Consider the following 23,900-nt stretch of genomic DNA (forward strand, 5'->3'; position numbering starts at 1 on the left):
TCCATGTTTATCACCTGCGAAAATCCATCATTACATTATTTACTATGGCAAAAGAATGTTTACTATCTATTTTAGATTTTGCCGACGTAAACAAACAAATATTTGGTATTACCTTATCAAATGTTTCAATTTTCCGAAAAGTAACGTTCAAAACACAAGTGAAAGTTGGTCTATACATATTCTCGACCATTTAAAGTGCTCGATAAATCTCGCACTTCAAACATGGTCTCAAATATGTAATGACTCACTTTCTACTCTTGTTATGAAATATACTATTACATGTATGTACAATTTTTTGGTCGTGTAAAAATCGCGTATTACATCTACGATTACACGTCTATCAAAACTATCTAATTGTCCTTTATGGTGGTCAGCCTTCTTGCGTTTTTTTTCTGGGTGTACAGAGTTTTTCATCCGGAGTTTGTTTGCCGGTTTTTCTAATTCGTTTAGTAGTTTTTTCTGAAACTTAGTTCTTCTCTGTCACTTACAATAGTTTGCGGCACGTTCTGATGCCTTTTCTATCGGCACTAATAACTTTTTTTCTTTACATTCATTCTCACGACACTCGATCACCCGTCTAATTAAATCCCTCTCTCCACTATATGTATAGTAGCACCACGTTTTCTTATATCCATAGCTGCAAGGACCGTCCAAAACAAAACAGAACTCAATACGCAAACATACAAGACTGCGCTGAATCAAATGACGTGACCACATGATGATAATCCACTTACTAAAACAAAGATATGAGTAGCCTAATTATGTTTACAACAGTTGTTTACAGACAGACATCGAGACGAGGCGCCCAGATGCTTAGCGCCTGCAAATAGTGCGCGATACCCTCCAAACATAGCTGCGTATCGCTCTGGCTCAAGGGACTTCTTTACTCTCGCGGACAGTAGTTAAGAAATTTATTTCCTGATCAAACCTATTTCATCTTTATTCCCAGGTTATTTTGTAAGAGTAGCCGTTGAGGTTATTTCAATTCATGCCAAATATTGATTATATACAATAAATAAAAATTATAGGCCCTATTATATACAATTATATACATACAAAAATTGATATATACAATAAATCTGAAAATTTAAAATGTTAGTTAATTTACAAAGAAGGTGTAGAATAAATCTACAGTAGAACATGTGTTTTGAAATATAAACAAAGCAGAAGTTTTCCATCTTGAATCGTTAACTATTTAGTCAACGTGGTTATTTCATGTTAAACGTTAAAAATACACAAATTTGAAAAGTTTCACAGTAAAATAATTTACTTCAACATTCTATAACCCTAAAAAGTCTTAATTAATATAGGTAACCTTAACCCTGGTTTTATATAGTATACAGTATGTTGTAGAATTGACTAGCAAATGGAGTAATCCAAATGTAATTTTGCATACTGACTTAAAGATAAATCACGATCAAAAAGTTTTGGAATTTCACTACTGGTATTTTTCCCGCCGTTACGGGATTGAGACCTTTAATTTGAGCCCTCTCCGGTCGTTCTACAACTTCCCAGTTGCCCACAATTTTGACGCAAAGAATCGGCTTACGTCATTAATATATAGTTGTGTCATAATTTAAAAAATCCGGTACTGCAGTAAAGCAGTATAAAAAAATCAGGCTAAGAATCATGAAACAGTCTTGTTGCCCATCCGTGGGGCAGGACTAAAATTGAAGTTTAAATTTTGATTTTAAAATAGCCACCTAAGTAATCATTCTCTAATTGTTATGGAATATGCTCAGGTTCATTGTTAATAAGTATGTGCAATATTTGATATAATACTAAAATTTGAAGGCTTTACTTTCAATGTCCTTTATTTTATTGTTATATTTAAAAGTTATTGCTAAAACTAATATTTGTAATTGTAATTTATAACATTATAGATTCCGTGCTTGCAATTATACAGGTAGTAATAACGTTTAGTTTTTGAAATCCGAATAGAATTAATAATAAATAAATAAACGGTATCAGCATTCTGACACATACTTTCTCCCATAAGTTTGTCAACAACCTTTATCATATTGTGTAAGCGGTGAGAGTAAATATACGGAATTGGGATTAGTATAATCTTGTTAAGAATTTAAAGGACTACATACAAATTTTTTTTTAAATCGTTTTGGGCCAGTTTAGTGAAAATCCGATTTTTCCGTTATTTTATGGGTTTTTTTATGGGAAAATAACATAATTTACAATAACTTTTGAACCGTAATTTTTACAGAAATGGGATTTGTACCATTTTGTTTAGAATATAAAGGACTATAACATACCAAATTTTTATCAAAATCGTTCTTGCCGTTTTGGGAAAATCCCATTTTTCCGTTATTTTATGGGGTTTTATGTGAAAATTCCCATAAAAAATTAATTTTTTTTAATTGAAAAAAACTATCAAAACTTTAAGGACCATAACATACTATGTTAAATTGAAACTGGAATTTTATTCTAAAATCCTATTTTTCGTTATTTTACGGGGTTTTTATGGGAAAATAACATAATTTACCATAACTTTTGAACCGTAATTTTTAGAGAAATGAAATTTGTACCATTTTGTTCAGAATTTAAAGGGCTACAACATACTACATTTTTATCAAAATCGTTCGGGCCATTTTTGAGAAAATTCGATTTTTCCGGTTTTTTATGGGTTTTTATGGGAAAATCCCCATTAAAAATCAAAATTTCAAAAAAATGAAAAAAACGCCTGGAGATACCATGGATTAGAACCTACATACCAAATTTCATCGAAATCGGACCACAGGTGTAGTCCCTAGCTCTGTACACATCCAGACACACAGACACACACACACACACACACACATACACACACACACACAGACATCACTTCGAAAACCACTTTTTTGGGTCCAGGGGGACCCAAAACGAATATATCCACTCAAAACTCAAACTCGAAAATTTTGACGAAAACAATACTTTCTCCATATACTATGGTATAGGGGGAGAAAGTAAATAAACGGTATCAGCATTCTGACACATACTTTCTCCCATAAGTTTGTCAACAACCTTTATCATGTGTAGGCCTAAGAGCGGTAAGAGTAAATGTACGAAAATGGGATTAGTACAATTTTGATCAGAATTTAAAGGACTATAACATACAAAACTTTTGTAAAAATCTTTCGGGCCATTTTTGTGAAAATCTGATTTTTCCGTTATTTTATGGGGTTTTTATGGGAAAATAACATAATTTACAATAACTTTTGAACCGTAATTTTTACAGAAATGGGATTTGTACCATTTTGTTCAGAACATAAAGGACTATGACAAATTAAATGTTTATCAAAATCGTTCGGGCCGTTTTTGGGAAAATCCTATTTTTCCGTTATTTTATGGGGTTTTTGGGAAAATCCCCATTAAAAATCAAAATATCTAAAAAAATTGAAAAAAACTATCAAAGTCGTAAGGACCATAACATACCATGTTAAATAAAAACCTGACTTTTTTAAAAATCCTATTTTTTGTTATTTTATGGGGTTTTTATGGGAAAATAACATAATTTACCATAACTTTTGAACCGTAATTTTTAGAGAAATGGGATTTGTACCATTTTGTTTAGAATTTAAAGGGCTACAACATACTAAATTTTAATCAAAATCGTTTGGGCCATTTTTGAGAAAATTCGATTTTTCCGATTTTTTATGGGTTTTTATGGGAAAATCCCCATTAAAAATCAAAATTTCAAAAAAATGAAAAAACGCCTGGAGATACCATGGATTAGAACCTACATACCAAATTTCATCGAAATCGGACCACAGGTGTAGTCTCTAGCTCTGTACACATCCAGACACACACACACACACACAGACATCACTTCGAAAACCACTTTTTTGGGTCCAGGGGGACCCAAAACGAATATATCCACTCAAAACTCAAACTCGAAAATTTTGACGAAAACAATACTTTCTCCATATACTATGGTATAGGGGGAGAAAGTAAAAACAGTATTTTCTACCACTTGTAGCTACGGGCCACCAGTTCTGGTTACGATAGTACAGTAATAATTCCCTGTGTTGGGAGGGAAACGCCACCGAGCGTCCTTACTCGATATAATGGGGGCGAAAAGCGACGAATTACCCACCCAGCCGTGGCGCGGGGATTTCTGAAGCGTCCGTCCGGGTGAAACACCATTTTGAGGGTGTCCGCGTCAAACACGTCCGGGCTAAACACGGAGCCGTACTTCTGTGCCAATGAATAACCCTCTAGTACAGTTTTGAGAAATTGGTTGTGGGGTTACTGTTAAAGCTGGAATTCCTTGACATGGGGGATGTCAGTTAGTTGTCTCAGCCTTATCAATTACATAAAGTTGTCAATATAATCTCTCTACAGAATGTTAGGTGTAGTGGAATATGCTTGAAGTGAAGTTGGATTTTATTCTTGAACGAACTGTTAGGGGCCTCCTCATTTATATGGTCGTGCGGCTTCATTGGCAACAAATAATGCAAAGGACATGATACAGAAGAAAATCAATTTTAAAATCAGAAAATAACATCGAAAATACTTCTTTTTGACAATTCTAACTCCCAATAAATGTGTGTTGTTTAAAATACAATTTTAAAATTAACAGCTGTTTCATTAAAAAGTATTATCCACATGGCCAAAACGTAAACAAATCTGTCGAGGGACCTTTAAAGGCTTCTGGCACAGACAATGGAAACCAGAACAATTAAAGTATTATATTGTCTGTGCTTCTGGGGCAGAGCCCTAAGCGAATTTACTTCGTTTTTCTTTTGATAACTCATCTACAGACCAATACCTTTCTTTGGACACCTCTACCAAGTTTCTACGCCCAGTCGTTCTCTCAAATTAGTGGGGATAAAGTTTCTAATTAAATATTTAGATTCCCCCATGTTAATCTTATGGGATAAACTCCAACTTTGATGGCCCGTGGGGCAAAGCCCGAGGACCTTTATTACAGGAATTGTTGAAAGGGGGCGTCTACACAAAAAATACTTTATTTTGACAAGTCGTTTGTAAAGATCCGTCCATTATTAACGGAAGAGTAGTGTTTCGTAGAAATCGCCTTCACGTATTATAAGGATTGGGAGAACTTTTGACAAAAATCGAACGAAATTGGGTTTTTGGTGGTTCGTTGTTTTCAAAGAAGCGAGGCCATGTTTTTATAGCTAAAGACACTCTCACCAATCCGGTAAATACAGAAAAATGATTAGAACCTTGATCGGCACTCTAGTTTTCTAGGAGTAGGCCGCGTAAAATGACATTTTGGCGTTACAGACGGAATCACAGAATGGACAAACAGACATACAGACAGAAATTGAGATAAGACTCGTTTCGGCTTTCTTAGGCTATGAAACGTAAAAATAACCAAAAACTGCATGATTCTAAGCAATGTACAGACAAAACTGCAATTTTATTTATATAGATAAAGTGCGAATTGATGATCTGATGTCACCTGTCTGTCATGTTATCTTATGGGACGTCTGTCACTAAACCACACCACTTGTGACGTTGCCAATTCTACAACTCTACAAGGCCAAGGCCGTGGCCTGTAGTTAAAGGTGGCCGTGCGTCAACCCGCCAACTCACACTTGGGCGACAACGTGCCACCCCGACAACCCACCACCACACTAAAGAGGTAGCGGGTTGACGTACACGCATGGCCACCTTATCAGGCCACGGCTTAATAGAATTGGCAACGTGTTTATAATTTTTTTTTGTTAAGTTTATAATCTTATTTATATTTTTTTAAGCAGTTTTGTTTAGCGCCAGACGTCCCATAAGATAACATGGCAGGCATGTGACATCAGCTCACTAATAGCATTAGCATAGGTATTATCTATGGTATTATCAAAACATAGCTGGTATTATTAATTTAAATTTCTAAACATAAAATGATTGAAAATAAAACATATAGAATTGAAAACTAAATCTAAATCTATATGTTGTACAACACCGTCACAGTCCCGATAATTTCATAATAATTATTAGGACAGAAACGGTCCACCATAAACATATGCAAATGACGTCACTGGCCTAATCTTTATGCCTACTATAAAGGTAACACCTGATTTGGACGTTTTTGACAGAACCTAACATTTTAAAAAATGTGTTTATTTTTGGGCCAGTGACATAATTTGTTTATTTTTATGATCCACCATTTCTGTTCTCTTATTCGTGGGTAATTTGAAGTATAACATGCGGAATATAATAATGGAAATAAGTCCATCAATATGAGTATGATTCGTCCCTCTTGTTATGGGATTAACGTGGATTAACTTGACCCATGAGTTGGGCCATAGATTAAACATACTCGTATGTTTAATCTATGGTTGGACCAGCTGGAGTAGACAGCGACAGCACTCAGCAAACGAGCATCGAGCACTGAGCTATAATTCTAACTGGAGGTAGCACTGAATGTCAAAGATGCGTGTCGCCAGCCGCCATGTTTGCGTGAGGTGGGTGTCCATAAGAAGCCATATTATTGCTATAACTATTATTATACTTGGCTTAAAATACCTACTTTGTATGGTCACCATTTCAAAGAAAATTATTAAAGTATTAAAAGTATTCAAGTATGACAAAAATACTCACTGCTATACCAACCTAGTTATAAGAAGCCATGTTATTGCCGGTGGGACACACGGGAGGGACTAAGGCTAACATATCTTGTGGTGTCAGCGTTCACCGCTAGAACTGATAAGTTGAAATAATTTAATTTTTTTTAAATTTTTAGTTGTAAAATTAACTTTTTAATTATAAAATATTGTTTCAAATTATAAAATAAATTTTTAATTTTTTAAATTAAACTGTCATAACATAACCTAACCAACCAGACTTGCTGATAATATAAAAACTATATAAGATAAAAATCTAATTAATAATTAAATAAAATTAATTTTAAAATTTAGTATTATAAAATTAAACTGTCATAACCTAACCTAACCAACCAAACTTGCTGATATGAAAAATTTGTTGACAAAAAGTTAATGCTGCCAGCGGGATTCGAACCCGGGACCTCCTGAACACCAATCCGAAACGCTACCAACTATGCCACGAACGCCGCTGAAATCACATCGTTTCGTTACGGTAATCGTGTCGCCTCAAGAGAAGACATTAGCCACTAGAGATATGACGTCACTACACCTTTAGCCTTAGTCCCTTCCGTGTGCCCATTCCATGTTATTGCTATGGTAAGAAAACTTACTGCTATACCAACCTAACAAAATCAGCGACTCGCTTTTGACAGACTTCTGCCATGGCAGTGCTACCTCCAGTTATAATTTTAGCTCAGTGGCATCGAGCATCCCATTTTCCCATTCGCAAATCGCAACAAGAACGGCAACTGACGGAGGAGGACCAGGAGACAGCGCAGACTGAATGTGATTTTTTTTAGTTGGAGTTGGAATGAATGATTGTTTGTTAGGCCTATTGTTATTGTTGGGATTTGGGAATTTGAAAATTTGAGGTTTATCCTAGTTAGTTTACATACTTTAAATAAATACCAATAACAAATCTAACAGATATGATAACCGAACTAGTGAAGTTTTTAGGCCTACAACAATAAATCAAATGTTGAGTATAGATGCAGCTCCATGCTCCATATTTAGTTATAATTTTGTGATTTGTATAAATGTCAAATGTCTTCAATATTAGCATTTGGTTTCAACAAATTTCAGCAACTCAATTGTCTTCAGTTATTGTTATTAAGTCTACAGGAACAGGAAATCTCTGATCATTATTGCTCCAGAGAATGTTCTTCAGCTCGCCCCTTCAACAAAGTGTTTAATTTAAAGCTGGATTATTGTGAAAGTCCTTATATGATTAGAAATGAATATCCTCAAGTAAATAGCCAGTTCCTGTTTTCGTGGAGCTATTGTCTTGTTATAATTGGTGAGTGTGTGCACATTTTAATCGTAAAAAACCATGGTAAGGCCTAGGCCTGCATATAGTAAAACCATGTTAGACTTCATCATTAAAGCCAGGTTAAAGCCTTTTAGATGAGTCATGTGCCAGGTAGTGATGTGCGTATCGATACGTATCGATACAAGGACCGCAAAATATCGATATCAATATGCCCGTATCGATACACCTATAGCCAATATCGTATCGAATATCGTTGTTTATTTATTAATATAAATCTTATTTTTATGGTAAGAAATTTGTCTTCCCATCTTCCTCCCCTCAAAAGTAGTAGTGGAAATTTGGGTACTTTCCTGTTAAAGGGAACATTCATTATTATCGATCTGATTTCTTTCGATATATCGATATTTTTGTTTTCCTTTACGATCCATTCTTACCTTCTGTTTTAATATCTTCAAACACATTTAAATTACAAATTGACAACTGATCTTGTTTAGGCAAAACATAAATAAGTAAAACTGTTCTAAACTAACCTAACATAGGCTAACCAACCAAACTTACTGGGTTTGCTGTATCATTTCAAAATTTCATTTGATAACAGAAAAGTCATGTGAGTAATATGAAACGATATTTGGAGATTTTACAGCAAGTTTGGTTGGTTAGGTAAGGTTAGCTTAGAACACTTTCATTATAATATTTTTAACTTGTTTGTTGATAGTGAACAATATTTACTTATCGTAGTTGTCAGCTGACATCTCGTTCATTATCGGATCAAAAATAGAATATCGATGTATTGGAATGAAATCATCGATAATAATGAATGTTCCCTTTAACAGGAAAGTACCGAAATTTGATAAGTTATTTTACCCTAGCATCTTCAAAAACACTGATAAAGTATTTTCAGCTATGTTTTATCAAATAGCCTCAAAACTAGGGCCACCATTAATGGAAGTGGGGACCCTTATATATTATACATATATTAACATATATTACATAATATATTTGTTATATATTATACTATTTAATGCATAAGTGGCATACCCACTATAATTATTAGTACTTTTTGGTTCAGTTAATTATCTCTGCGTAAAAACTAGGAAAACAATAACAAAATGATTTCCAATTTTGAGGGTTTACCGGAATTTGGAGGTTATGTATGTATGTTTGATATAAATAACTTAAAAAGACACAGGAAGGAAACAGCTTTTCTGAGGTAAGATTACATTACAAGCACTAAACCTCTTTACAAGCTTGTAAGTAACATAGTATTTACAGTCTATTCAGTTTGTATAGGCTATTTGAGATATTTAAATTTAAAAAATTATAAAATAAACAATATGATACGATATTTTGTCCGATACAGATAAAAATCGATACATGAGGATACGATACGATACACCACGTTCCGATATGTATCGATACGCAGTATCGATACATTGACCCGTATCGCACATCACTAGTGCCAGGCCTATTCCCTCCTAGATTGAGCTAGGCTTACATAACTTAGTCTTCAAGTTAAAAAGTGAATTTGATGATGTAATTAATTTAACCATTAGGCCTATACCTTAAATATAAATGCTCCCAAACGTTAAACGCCTAACTTAGGCCTACTTAAAAGCCTTGTGCTAAAAAAAGTTGCATAATGTAAAGAAGGGTTGGCCTGTTTTAGTATTCAGGTGTCATTTAACCCTAGATCTGGCGCTGGTCGATTATAGACCACTAAAACGCGAGTCCTTAGTGGCGCTGGTCGATTATGGACCAAGAAGACATGGGTCGGGTTTTTCTATTAAAATTATGTAAACTGTTTTAATCGCAATGAATTTTATACCATCAAAAAGATGAGATTCTGAGGATTCATTTTCATCTAACATTATTGAGCGAGTAAGTTATTAACTTATGTAAGTTAGCGAGAAACATAGTTTGAGAGTTAAAAATAGATTGTGGGGGTGGAAAGTTTTGTTTACCTGACTACAAAAACACTCTTTTTTTGCCGATCCATAATTAAATTTTATACAATATTATTAGACATAGGCTATTCTGAAACTACAATAAATTCCCTACAATTCCCTCTGAATGTATGAGGTTTATTGTAAAAATTGTATTTAGTTTTAAAATGTCATAAAAATTATGTTTTTGTAAAAAATCTTCAAAATGTTACATTCCGACGTTTAAATTACTCAGAAATGTTAGAATTCATCTAACTTACATATAGGCTAGGCCTAACTATAGCCTATATTTTCAAAGGTCTTTTATTTTCCACTATGCAGTAAGTTATCATATTATTTATTTTCTGTTGATGCATTCAATTATTTCCTAATACATGACAACAAAAATTCTGTAGTTTTTCAATAAAGAAAATATATGTAGGCCTAGGGCCTACCTATGTAGAATTTCTTTTTCCTACAGTTACCTAACAATGTACATGTTCTCTCACTGATTTGAAAAAGCAAAGTGGCCAATTCGCTCATCAGTGAGACAATGTTAACATTGTCTCACTCTAATTACTTTGTCTCACTCCAGATTTGCAACGTGAAGGCATGAAATAGTGAGCGCATAACATGCAGACAAGGTCGTATGCGCGCAAAATACGTTGGCAGCACTGACTGTAAATCAGCTGGTCAGCTGTTGTACTGTTGTGTCATTAAATGTCATATTAAAAGTCCATTTCCGTGTAAAAATATGTTACGTTTCTTTACCAATTTATTTGTTTTATGGTATCTGTAGGAAAAATATAGCCTAATGTGCAACTCGAGTGCAAAGTGCAATTGCCTCACTCGAGAAACCATTCCTCACTCGCCTACGGCTCGTGAATAAGTATTTCTCTCGAGTGAGTCAATTGCTCACTTGTTGCACAAATAACTATTTTTATCATTCTATTTTAATGATTATTTCAAATACATTGATATTTCTACGTAGGGAATTATATTTCACACAAACCTTTTACATTTAGATAAAATGTGTAAAAAAAAATTTGTGATTTTCTTGTGATGTTGCTTTTGAAATTTCTAATTTGCATAGGCTAAGAAAATTTGCAAACCTTTTGCTACTACCTACGCCTAAATGCATTGCTAGAAAAAATTATTTTTATATCATCATATTCTACATTTATCACTGAAACAGAAAATATATTTAGGTAGGCCTACTTATATTCACAAACAATCCTCTGTGGCAAAATAAATGGTACCAATACATAGGGCCAAAATATACCCGCCACTGGTGAATAAAATGACCCCCAGATCTAGGGGTTAAAATATATATTTGTACAAAGAAAAATTATAGGGCCTACTGTTAGTTATAGGCTAAACTTTTAGACCGCCTTCTTATTGGTTGCAGCCACTTATCCCCACTAGATCTGTAAAATTGCATTGAGTGTCATGGAGCCCTTCACACTATCAGGTCACAGCTACCCCGTCACCAAAGATCTGTGTCGCAGGTTGCTGGCTGCCATAGCCTAGTGCTTTTTCAGCTACTCAACTTGTAGCGGGCTATTGTAATGCATTAGATGGCAACGACCAAGCTTTCGGGGATGTAAGGACCTAGCTCTCGGGGATGTAACAACCTAGCTCAGGTGAGTCGGTAGTGTCACGGACTTCGAGCCCGAGGCAGCGATGTCGTGGGTTCGGATCCTGGTCATTGCCAAAAAAACATTTTATCAGTACAGTTCACCAGTTGTACTGTACCGGCTCACCCCTTGCTTTGCTGGATACTGTACGTTCCACTCATGGACAGTTAGTCTATTTGGACGAGCAAATAATGCAAGGTTAAAAGAGGCAGCCAACCTCTTAAAAAAAAAGAAAACGCTCTTGGGGATGCGTGCGAAGTTTGTTTTGTGGTCGAATGCCTTCCCTGTACAGATCATTGTACAGTATCTGTCACTGATGTCCACGTGTTTGAAGCCGCACACAAATATATGATAGGTACTTTCTTGTTTCGCAGCGGGATCGATTTACTTTTTCATTTTGATGTCTCTTTTTTTACTTGTTTGTGGATATAATTTAAATCAAATTTGGCCATATTTATTTATTTTATAGGCTACCTACTGTAGGTACATTAACATTCAGTCAAAAATACTTACCGGAATTTACCTTCCTCGTAGCAACAAATCTAAGTAGGCCTACCTATCTACTTAAATGGGGAATAAATATGTCATGTTTACGGAAATATGTTAGGAAAAGTCCAATCAGACCAATTTAAATTTGCTTACTCTGCAGATTTGCTGCTGCGGGGTCTTAGAGCCTTATTGCGAGGCGACGTCGACAGCGACGAAACTGGTAGGCTCAGATTGTGATTGGGCATTAATTCTTACGGATGTTATTACATGAGGGTAGCCACACTTTGCGACCGACTGACTACCGAGCCCTGTCGCCACTACGGTTGCCACTGTTTTTAAAAACGGAAATATTCTGGCTACTGAACAGGCTACTAGCATTGACCTACTAGGTTACGTAGCCAGTGCGTCGCCAGCTACTGTTGCTGGTGATGTTGCCAGGCTCTTAAATAGGCCTACTAACTTAAATCTGTCGATAAACCAAAGAAGAAAGGATAAAAGCAAGAAGGTTGATTCCATCTTGAATGAATAAATTTATTCGACACAAAGCAGTACTTTTTGCCAGAAGATCCCAGCCTCTACATGGTAGTCACCCTGGCCTGAGTGAAGGGAAAAGCGTGGCTGCGACCTAGGGAGAAGGCGGCCTTACATCATTTTAAGTTTAAATCTGTATGTTATGGGTACGGTACTTAATTTATTTACATGGTTTTATAGTTGAGTGAGACCTAATTGTTTCAGACAATACACTCTTCTTATGTGGGTTTTTAGGAGGAATAAGCAATTCCTCTAAGTCATTAAAGACTCCAAATGGAAAGACTATTTGTCAGGTAACTTTAATAAACTTGTAAAAATTACAGATAGTATACTATCTGTAATTTTTACAAGTTTATTAGTTTTGTTAAAGATTGCTTAAGGTCAGGATTTTTGAGGATTTTATAATGTATAGGTTTAACAGCAGGCTGATTTTGCTGATGGAAATAGAAGAAAATGCACAAATCATCAAAAACACAGAATTTGTTAAGCTACCTACTAGTTCCTTTTTCAAAGTAGAGCCCTTATTCTTGTGGAGTGTTCTCCGTGTTTACTAGGATGTGAGAACCCCCAAAGCAGAACTACAGGCAACAGTGTGACATTGTCGCAGAAAGACGATGAGGTCAGCATAAAGCCCAGCCTGCCTTATTGGTAGTATTTTATTTATTTATTTTTAATGAAACATTATTTATTGTTACAGGCAAAGTTACGTCCACATGGCCCTTTCTTACACTTAACATAAGTATAAGTTTCTGCAGAAAGTGCTACATGAGTGAAAATTTAAAAACGTACGTTTTCATGTCCCTGGCCTTTTACTTCGTAGATACTAGATTTTTACTTTATTATTATGTGTTTAAATATTTTTTTGGACGGGTGCAACATGTTACACACATTTATTTGGTTTTAAATAGGTTCTAGGTATTTTTTTCGTATTTTTAAAGTCTCGAAACACACGACCATGACGTGTCCCTAGGGTACATTTTCCAACTTTCACGCTGTTTTTAGACTAATTATTCATGCCGAAAAAATTTAAACCAATATTTTTATGTTATCAATAGTTGTTAAACTTACAAAAAAGGAGCATATTATAATTTTATTGTCATTGCAAACTGACTACCATGACAAAATAAGTCTGTCCCTTGATTTGGCGTCACGACCATTTGGGAAAAATTTTCAACTTTGGAGCACGACAGTGGCAAGCCTGGCGTCGATTGCGTCAGTTCGTTTTAGAGACTAGTTCGGGGTGTACGTCAAGTTTTTTGTGCCAGTCGTTTTGTGTTGAAAGAAGTAGTTACAAGATTAATAAAGGTAAGTTTGTGTTTTTTGTAATTTTGGTGTGTCCATGACCGTACGTAGTCATTTGATGAAGTAGACATGGTGTTAATTTTTGTTGATATGATATTTCAATTGCTACATTAACCTAGAAGTCCACTTTGTATCCTCGAACATGAGGTGCAGGGCTACCGCCAGAACAGAGCCAAATAACACGTAATGTCACGACCAAAGATTCACGACCACCGCAGATTTTTTCCCGACCAATCCAGCCTTATGGATTAGGGCCTATACTGTGTTTGGTCGTGACAATAACAATATCATTCTAAATTGAACAGTTTAGTTCAATTTAAACACATATTTTTATTATAACTTACAGTATAATTAAAGGATTGTTTAGAAATATTTAGATTATTCCAGACAATTCACGACCGTACCGCTTGTCCCTGACCATCGCGTTTATGATTTCTATCATAAAAATTTCAAAAATAAAAATATCATCATATTTCAATGTTTTATACACAAAAGAAGAAAAAGTACACCTCTATAAAAAATTACGATTTTTCGGGTCTCAAGTAAGTTTTTTCGGAGTTATACAAACTTAAAAAGATTTTATTGGTTTTTTTCAATTTTTGGAGTTTTTTTATTTTTTTATAGAAAGACCAAATATACCAAAAGCTTAGTGAGCTGTTTATTGTATAATGGTCATAAAAGTAAATTAATTTGTAGCAAAACATAGTTATACAAATAATATTAACTATTTTTAAAATTCAGTTTTATGTCCGTTATGGTCGTGACAAAATTTTGTGTCTTTCCATCAAAGATGGATTAATGGATTAATAAAAAATCACCAAAGATATTGCGTTACCATAGACATTTTATGAAACTTCAAATGTCAATGAAATAAAAAAAATAAAAAAGTTTCAAAAAACGGAACAAAAAATTTTAAAAGTGCTTTTCCTGAAATCGTACGTTTTTAAATTTTCACTTACATAACCAGATATAATATTTTGTTTATAAAATATTTCTATTGTAAATAAATAAATAAATAATTCTTTATTGTCGCATAACGTTTTAAATCATAGCATAGCTAAAAAACAGATGACATTGTCAAGATTGTAGCCTAAGTCAACAACTTTATTTTCTACAGAAAAACTCTCCGTAATGCTATAAAACATCATGCATTACATTAATGAAAGCTGCAACATCAATATTCTGTGCATTGATCTTAAGAAAGATACATAGAATATAACCAAATCCCCGAAGCGATTTGAACAGTAGGGTTTCGAACCGATACGAGCGTTAAAAAAATTATTTATTTCCAAATATTCATTGGAACTATAAAACACGTGGTTAATTTACATGCAACTCAGACGGCGTAAGCCCGCAAAATATTTTTGGATTTTTCCAAGTCCGTTGCAGAAAGTTTAAAAACGTTCTGCTTTGGTGGTGAGAACACCCTACAAGAAAAAAACTCTTTTACTGAAAAAGAAGCTAGTAGCTCCAAAAATTCTGTGTCAACCTGTTTATTTGTGCATTTTCTTCAAATTTTGTCTGTAAGGTAAACCTGCTGTTAACCCTATCCATTACCAGATCATCAAGTTTATGCTTATTTACATGGACTAGTTAGTATGGTTGAAAGCTTTGAATGTGTGAATTGTCCTGTTATTGTTTGTATATCTGTGCTCATGTTCTTCCATTGCAAAAGATACCGACATACCGGTAGCCTTTATTTTGACATACATGTACATTAAATGTATATTTAAGAATTCCTACTTCAAACATCACCTCTTATCTTTTCTTTATTACAGCTTACAATAAATGGTTATGTTGTGTTGGATTGGATGATGTTTGATTTGGTTCTTTACCAAGGGACGTAAAACGCTCTGTTGTATGCATTAAAATTTTCCTAAGCACTAGGTTAGTTACCTCATAAACCCATGCTAAAAATAACTCTACTATAATGTTTATGAGAAACCTAAGCATTATCAATAATTGGTTGTAGCACACTTGCTACTACACTACACATGCTAAAATTCGTTGGTGGGACCTACACTATCAAAGCGGAGTTGGCTGACTCCATTCAAACTTTCATATTACGCAATAGCCGTAGTCCTTTCAAACTGACTAAGAAGGAATTTCCCTTAAAAGCTAACTTTTCCACAACTTAAAATAAGGTAGGCCTACATGGACAGACGCTGACAAAGGAAGGATTGAACGTGCCAGACCCTGTTTTTTTATTACACATTAAGTGTTTTTGGCTTTGTCAAGGGTGTTTTTTTTTGTGAAAACTATATCTGTGTAAAAACAAAACCATCAAAACAAAAATAGTTTATGGCCATATTATTACTTTGAACATGACTTAAATCAACGACGCACTTACTACGCAGAACTGTATGTAACTGTACCTCAATAAGTGGGATTTTAGAAGGATTCAGTGCGAATGCTTCGCACGGGTTGGCTAGTATATTATATAAAACACATATGAATTTGAACGGATGGTGTTTTTTGGCCTCTAGGGACATAAAAAAAAGTATATCAGGTCTTACCAAGAGACCTACAGTAATAGCTAATCCCTTATATGGGATATTCGCTAAAAAGAGGCGTAAAGGTGGTTATGGGAATGGTGGATTGAACATTAAAAAGTTGTATTTTTACTCACAATAATATTTTTACAATAGAACTTAGAACCTCTATTAACTGTCACCCTCGGGACCGGGGGCGTAAGTTGAGCAAATAGAAGGAGAACAGTAAGTTGATTTAAAAGGTTTTTGGAAAAAATTTAACCCTTTAAAAGTGAATATAAAATATTTATATTAAAATTACTTACATACAAAAGCAATACAGGACTGTTATTTTTATGTTTTACTCGTTCAAAGTTCATACAGTGAAATAAAATCATATTTAAAAATAATGTAAGTAGGTACTGTAGAGGGGCGAAGGATAACGGAGATTGAAGGTTAAAAGGGTGATGGTTAGGCTAATCAAGGCTCTACCGTATCTAAATATTAAGAAAACATACAGTACCTATCTCAAATATGTCCTGATCAGGGAAATTAACAGAAAACGGTCAGGGAAGGTCAGGGAATTAACTTAAAAAGGAACCCTGAGTCTAACTGGATTGCGCCTTAGCACGAGAATAAAGTGCTGAAAACGAGCCGGCGCTCAGAAGGCTACTCCCACCAATGGTGGGTCAACGGATGGGCCTTCAGCACTGAAGTAGTATTGTTACCGCAAAAATATCACACTTTTTATGATCACTTTGTCAGTAAAAAGTTTTGAATTAATTTCTTGCTTTTAGCGAATTTCCCATATAAGGAATAAAGCTATAACATTAGGTCTCTGTGAGGCCCCTCACTACAAAGTGTGCCCTGACATCAATACATCGGATGAAGAAAACAGCAAAGTAAGACTCCAGCGGATCAGGAGTAGAGTGGAGCCTATTTTATAACAGGGTACAGAGGGGCCTACAGTTAGTCGCCGTCCAGTGTACTTCTTACTGCTAGAGAAATCCGAGCAGTACCTCTTCCTGCTAGAGAAATCCGAGCAGTACCTCTTCCCTTTAGAGAAATCCGAGCTATACTTCTCCTTCTAGAGAAATCCAAGTAGTACCCACTATCACTAGAGAAATTCGAGCAGTAGCCTCTCACACTAGAGAAATCCATGCAGAACCCACTCCTGCTAGAGAAATTCGAGTAGTACCCACTACCGCTAGAGAAATCCGACCAGTAGCCTCTCCCACTAGAGAAATCCGTGCAGAACCCTCTCCTGCTAGAGAAATCCGAGCAGTACCTCTTCCTGCTAGAGAAATTCGAGCAGTAGCCTATACCTAACGTGACCATATATTTTGGAGTACGAAGCGGGACACCCTGTTCCGGGGGGTCTGGGGGTATGGAATACCCCTCAGCTGAAAGGGGGGGTCCGGGAAAATTTTGAAAAATAATACAGTAGCTGTAAACTAGCGTTTTTATGCAATCTAGACATAATAATTTTTAAAACATAAATTGGTTTTTAATTGAGTTTTTATTATATTTAACCTATTTGTAAGTTCATTGGCAGAAGATATCTTTACTTAGAAATCTCCTTAAAAGTGGATAGCTTCACCAAGTGCACGTAAACAGCGGGAACTGAGCCTGAGCGAAGGACGCGAATTTACAAATGGCGGATACATCACTTTTGTTCGTCTCAAACTTGAGTTTAATAAACGGATATTTTGCTTGTAACTCACTATTCTAATGTGCATTTCCGTTTGGTCATTATCTAATGCACAATTGAACAGTACAATAATCCAATCACAAACAAACCTTCTTCGCACCGAATTTTATCTAAAAGTTAAAGGTTAAGGTACTGTAAACAACTTGACAGTTTAGTTTGCTGACAACACTGACAACCTGCGTCTTTTGAGGCCGTAGTAGCCTACGGCGCTTCAACACTCGCGGGGAAATAAATTGTACTATTATTTTAGTGCAGATTGTTGACGAGTATAGTATAGATGGTTTGAGCTCACGCGATCGAGGATCGATGAATGATGACGTGCTAATTGTACAGTTAACCAAATAGGTTAATAGGTTGGTTTCCTTTAGTTTTCCTTAAAATTACTAACACGATAAATCTTACGATAATTCTTACTCAAACTAAACATTAGTGTGGAAAGGCTAAATTTGATATTCCATATAGTATTTCAATATTTCAAACGCCTGACCTCCAAAGCGGGACATTTAGGCGTCCCCCGGCCAATTGTGGGGACAGCGGGATAACTTGCTGTAAAACGGGACATATGGCCACATTACCTATACCACTAGAGAAATCCATGCAGAACCCACTCCTGCTAGAGAAATCCGAGCAGTACCTCTTCCCGCTAGAGAAATCCGAGCAGTAGCCTCTCCCACTAGAGAAATCCATGCAGAACCCAATCCTGTTAGAGAAATCCGAGCAGTACCTCTTCCCCCTAGAGAAATCCGAGCAGTAGCCTCTACCACTAGAGAAATCCATGCAGAACCCTCTCCTGCTAGAGAAATCCAAGCAATACCTCTTCCTGCTAGAGAAATCCGTGCAGTGCCTCTTCCTGCTAGATAAATACGAGCAGTACCTCTTCCTGTTAGAGAAATCCGAGCCGTACCTCTTCCTTCTAGAGAAATTCGAGTAGTACCCACTCCCGCTAGAGAAATCCGAGCAGTAGCCTCTCCCACTAGAGAAATCCATGCAGAATCCTCTCCTGCTAGAGAAATCCGAGCAGTACCTCTTCCCGCTAGTGAAATCCGTGCAGTCTCGGTATAGAGAAATAAATTTTGATAACATTTGGTGCAAACCTGTAAACCTTTGTTTATTCTAACAAGTTGAGACCAGCTATTGAATAGGACTATGGGAACTAAAGCGTCTATGGGGTAAAAATAGGCTAGATTTTTCTCACTTTGACCTCCAAAACTTATATTTACAAATTTTTTTCTAAATAATCTTGTAGAGCTTAAAAAACTGATAATGAAGTATGCTAAAGCATTTTTGTCCGTGTAATAGTTATGGAGAAAATAAAATGAATAGTAAATTTAAAATCCAATGGTATTCTTATGGAGAATAAATAAACTGAACAACACCTTGTACGGCCTGAAGATGGTTACTTAGCTGAACCAAAACTATAGTTGCCATAAGCAGCAATTTTGACTACTGAATGCAGGTACTTATACCATTATAAATATTCAAACGTAATCCAGAGGCTAACAACGCTTGGAAATAAATAATCTGTTGTAGTTTGCTTGTTTATGGATATATTTTCATTAAACTTGGAAAATAGATTTTTTAATACTAAGCTATTAACATTTCAATGAAATGTTCACACTTGCAACCTTCCCTGTTGCATCAAACCTAAGAAGAAACGGTCAAAACCAAAAATAGAAAATCTCATAACGGTAACTGAAATTAAAACTTAAAAAATTGAATCCAAAATCTCAAAACCCAAGCTCGAAACCTTTCTAGTTCTAGTTGCCCTGTCAAGGCTAGAGGTCAACTGTAAGAAAGAACCATGAGATATCCTAAGTTCGCCTCATTAAAGAAGGATTTTCATTTCAAGGCTACAAAAATACAGGTACCGGTGCCGGTAAAAAAAAACAAAAATATTGATCTTTTCTTAAACAAAAAATCAATATGTTCCTTTCAATTTTATTTTTTCAATGATTAGGTACTCTAAAAAATGTTGTCGTGAAATATTAATATCTGCCATATTTGATATTTTTAAAAACATATAGTTTTTTTACACTGTTTAGTGCTACACAAATAATGTTAACCATTCATGTAAATCTTCCGAGTTTTTTTTTTTTACTGAATAAGTAAAGTGGTTGGTTTAGGTCTTACCACCAAAACCTACAGACCGAGATCTACTGGACCCAGCTGTTCCTGATCATTGGGCTTTAAATAAATGATCCTGGCTAATGAAACAGCTGATCTTAGTCAGTAACAAAGCTACACAGATCATCTCACACCATTCTACACTCATCCTTCGCTCATATTTGGGTTAAAATATGCACCTAAGTGTCGTCCCCATCTTAATGATTGATAATTGATTGATACAGTAATAGCTTATTCCCTATATGGAAAATTTTGTTAAATGTTAAATTTAAAAAAATTGAAAAGGCTTAGCTCTAATTCTAAAAGCTTTATGTTTTTAGGCTAGCTGCAATCGAAGACAGGTGTTGTGTGTGACGGAGGATGGGTGTTGTTGGCAATACAATGTTGAGACTGATCTGTGGAAGGATTTGACCAACATTCTTCTCTCAGACGTAGACATATGTGATGAAGACACCTCTCCAGTCATCATCACTAAAGTTTGCTGTGGAGAGCTGGTTACTGCAATACTCACTTCAAAAGGCAAGGCTTATTTTATCTGTGTAATCTTCAGCTGAGTTGTAGCATAAATCAAAATGTTACATCTGACTGGCCCACCTCTACATCTAGTAAACTTGAATAGGTCAAGAGATCATTGACTCTCATCAAGCGTACTTACATACAGGTATATAGGCCTACCCAATTATTTAGGATAATTGATGTTCTACTGTGTAGCAAAAATATATGATTCAAAGCTAATGTAACCATTAAAAATCCATATTTTTAGCCCCTGAGCTGATCTTGTGACTAAATCAATAAATAAGGTTACCTTCGTCAATCAGCTCATAGAAATTGTAACATTGTTACGGCCGTTTCAGCATATCCATGCCATCGTCAGACGTTCAGCCTTAGTGGCGTCGTTAATATACAAAAACACAAACTGTCACACGCGACGTACACATACATTAACATAAACGGGGGTTTTTGACTAAACAGGCCTGTTGATTACACATATCCGCACAAGAGCAAGTAGCAGACTCAGCTACTTGCTCTTGTGCGGATATTGATTGAAACGGCCGTAACAATGTTACAATTTCTATGAGCTGATTGACGAAGGTAACCTTATTTATTGATTTAATGTAATCAAATTAACAGGTCTGAAATTGATTGTACTTAAGACTTACCTACTTGTAAGTACAGTAGACTCTCTCTTTTCCGGACTCCTCGGGACCGAGGCCAGTCCAGTCTGGATAACAGTTTTTCCGGTTAAACCGATGTCCCCAAAGATTTGTTAAAATGGACTGTTTAAAGGCATACTGTATACAGTATTTAACTTAAATTTAGGTGTGTGTTTGTTTTGTTGTGAACTGATGTTCTTGAAATGATTATTTGATAGAAAAAATGTAGATTAAATTAAAAACACTGTGATGTGAACAAAAGAATGTGTATTATTACTGAAAACTGTTTACAAAAACTAATAATGAATATAACATGTGTTAATAACATCTGTTAAACAAAGTACAAGAGAAAAATTTATTTACAGACCAAGGGATGAAATTTAATGCTTTTAACATAACTCCCCCGCAAAAAAGTGATTTAGTAGGAACTTTTAACAACTTGTTGATTGGTCCAACAAAACTTGTTCCATTGTCATCTAAAAATAGATTTAAACTTGAAAGTTTACTGTGGGTTTCACACATTTCTTCTTCTGCAAACATAATATTTCTTCAGCAAAATGAATTTTTTGAATTTGTTTGACAATACATAGAAGAGCATTGTCTAATTCATTTGGGGTAAGTGGTCCATTTTGTACAGGCTGTTTGAGATTGTTTATAAATCTTTGGCAATAAGCAGTAACTCTGGTGGCTTTGGCGTATGAACTAAATTTTAAATACCACTCATCAGTACTGTTTTCCATGAGTAAAGCACATTTGACGGATCTTTTCTTTCAGGTACATATGCATTTTCATTATGAATAGGTTCACTCATTTTCATGTTTGTATCCAACAGACATGAAGGTCCAAACCACCACAAATCCTGATTGATAAAATTGTTTCCTAAGACACCTCTAGATGCTAGGTCAGCAGGATTATCTTCTGAACAAATGTGATTCCAATCTGATGTGTTGGTGAGGTATTGAATTTGTGACACTATGCTGCTTACAAATGTTTTTTCCTACAGTCACCCGACAAAGTTGGCTTCCTTGTACTTTTTATAGTACAGAAAGCTGCTAATTGCTGCATATTTATACTTTGCCGTACGGTTTATACTTTGTCGTACGGTTTATACTTTGCCGCACATCAGGATTCCAACTGAACAACACAAAACAGCGTGGTTCTATTATGCAAGTAATCCGTGTACGCTTGGAAATAGGTTGGCAACACTTAAAGATAATAATACTATGAGCAGCTGATTGACTATTATAACTACGATTTAACCTGTCATTTCGTGTTTATAGTTTCGGTATTTCTGAACTTTCTGAACTTTTCTTTTAAAAGTTTTTAAAACATTCCTACGATCTTAATAAACAAGAAAATACCTTTACCTACGACCGTTTTTTAAAGTAGCCATTTCAGTCCAGTTCTTAGAATTTAAAAGTTTCACTTTACAGCTGTTTACTTTCATATCCGCATAGTTTCATTTCATATCCGCATAGTTTTCTCATATCCACACAGGTAACGGACCAATGAGGTTCAAGTATTGAGAGAAAAGAATTAAAATTGAAATGCTTCGAACGTCAAACTAATCAGCTGATCAGCTGATCAGTTGACCAATTTAATTGTTGATCCGACTTGTTCAGTGGCAATGACAATACACGAAAACATAACCTGTCTAAAAAGTTATCAATAGTGATTGTTAGTAATTAAATCCAGATTGATAGTAATTAAAAAACGGTCGTAGGTAAAGTAGTGTACGCAACTCGCGTTAATAGTCTTTACGACACTCGTAGAAGTTTTTAAGGCACTCGCCAAGGCTCGTGCCTTAAATTTTCTACTCGTGTCGTAAAGACTCCCTTAACGCAATCGTTGCGTAAACTACTATTAAAGCATTTTTTTAGGCGCGGAAACCTCTTCAAATTACAAAAACATACGGAACTATATTCTCAAAACGCGGAGCACATTTCTTGCCGAGGAAAAATAGCGGAGTGATACGGACCGCGGGTACTACTTTCTCTAGGGCACCATTTGTGTTGCCAGCTGAACCTAAAACCGTGTTGTATAGTGTTTGAAAGACTAATTATTTATATGCTTTATAGTGACTGTAGGAAAAATATAATGTGTAACACGAGTGAAAAAGGCCTTTGCTGCACTCGAGATCATTCCGCACTCGCCTGCGGCTCGTGCGTAAACATTGCTCTCGTGTGCAGCAAAGTGCCACTTTCACCACTAGTTACACAAATAACTATCCATGTGTTTGGGGGTTTTGAAATCCATGCTAGCACAACTGTAGAGTCAGTAAATAAATAAGTGTTTGAGGTAGGTAAGATTGGTTTTACTTTGTCAACTAGTTGAGCTAATAGCACTGCGCCACATAATTCCAGCCTGGGGATTGAAACTTTCTTAAGTGGACATACTCTTGACTTAGCACAGATCAATTGCACTTGTACATTTGATGTTGAAACACTTCTGAGGTATAAGACCGCAGCGTATGCCTTTTCTGAAGTATCGCAAAAACCAAATAATTCATAGATAACTTCAGACCCAAATAAAATCAATGGTCTGGGTGTCTGAAGATTCTTGAGGTGTGACAAATTGTTACAATATTGAACAAATTCATTGGATAAATCATCATCAGAAACTGTCTCGTCCCAACCATTATTGCATAACCAGGTTTTTTGCATGATGAGTTTTGCTTTGGTTATTACTGGACACAATAGACCTAATAGATCGAATAGATGGGCAATTTC

General features: G+C 35.4%; 1 protein-coding gene across 1 annotated transcript in view; it reads left to right on the plus strand.

Annotated features, from left to right (window-relative positions):
- The first annotated feature begins 7,322 nt into the window (after positions 1-7,322).
- Positions 7,323-23,900, plus strand: part of LOC128987591 (uncharacterized) — a 79,445-nt gene continuing 62,867 nt past the window's right edge. Inside the window, exons 1-3 of the mRNA XM_054408523.1 lie at positions 7,323-7,857; positions 12,614-12,702; positions 20,338-20,536. Coding sequence (XP_054264498.1) covers positions 7,605-7,857; positions 12,614-12,702; positions 20,338-20,536 — 541 coding nt within the window. The 5' untranslated portion in view covers positions 7,323-7,604. The remainder of the gene's footprint in view (positions 7,858-12,613; positions 12,703-20,337; positions 20,537-23,900) is intronic.

Source organism: Macrosteles quadrilineatus, unplaced genomic scaffold, assembly GCF_028750875.1.
Source record: "Macrosteles quadrilineatus isolate MER2022 unplaced genomic scaffold, UCM_ALF_1.0 Scaffold_2__2_contigs__length_208266976, whole genome shotgun sequence".
NCBI lineage: Eukaryota > Metazoa > Arthropoda > Insecta > Hemiptera > Cicadellidae > Macrosteles > Macrosteles quadrilineatus.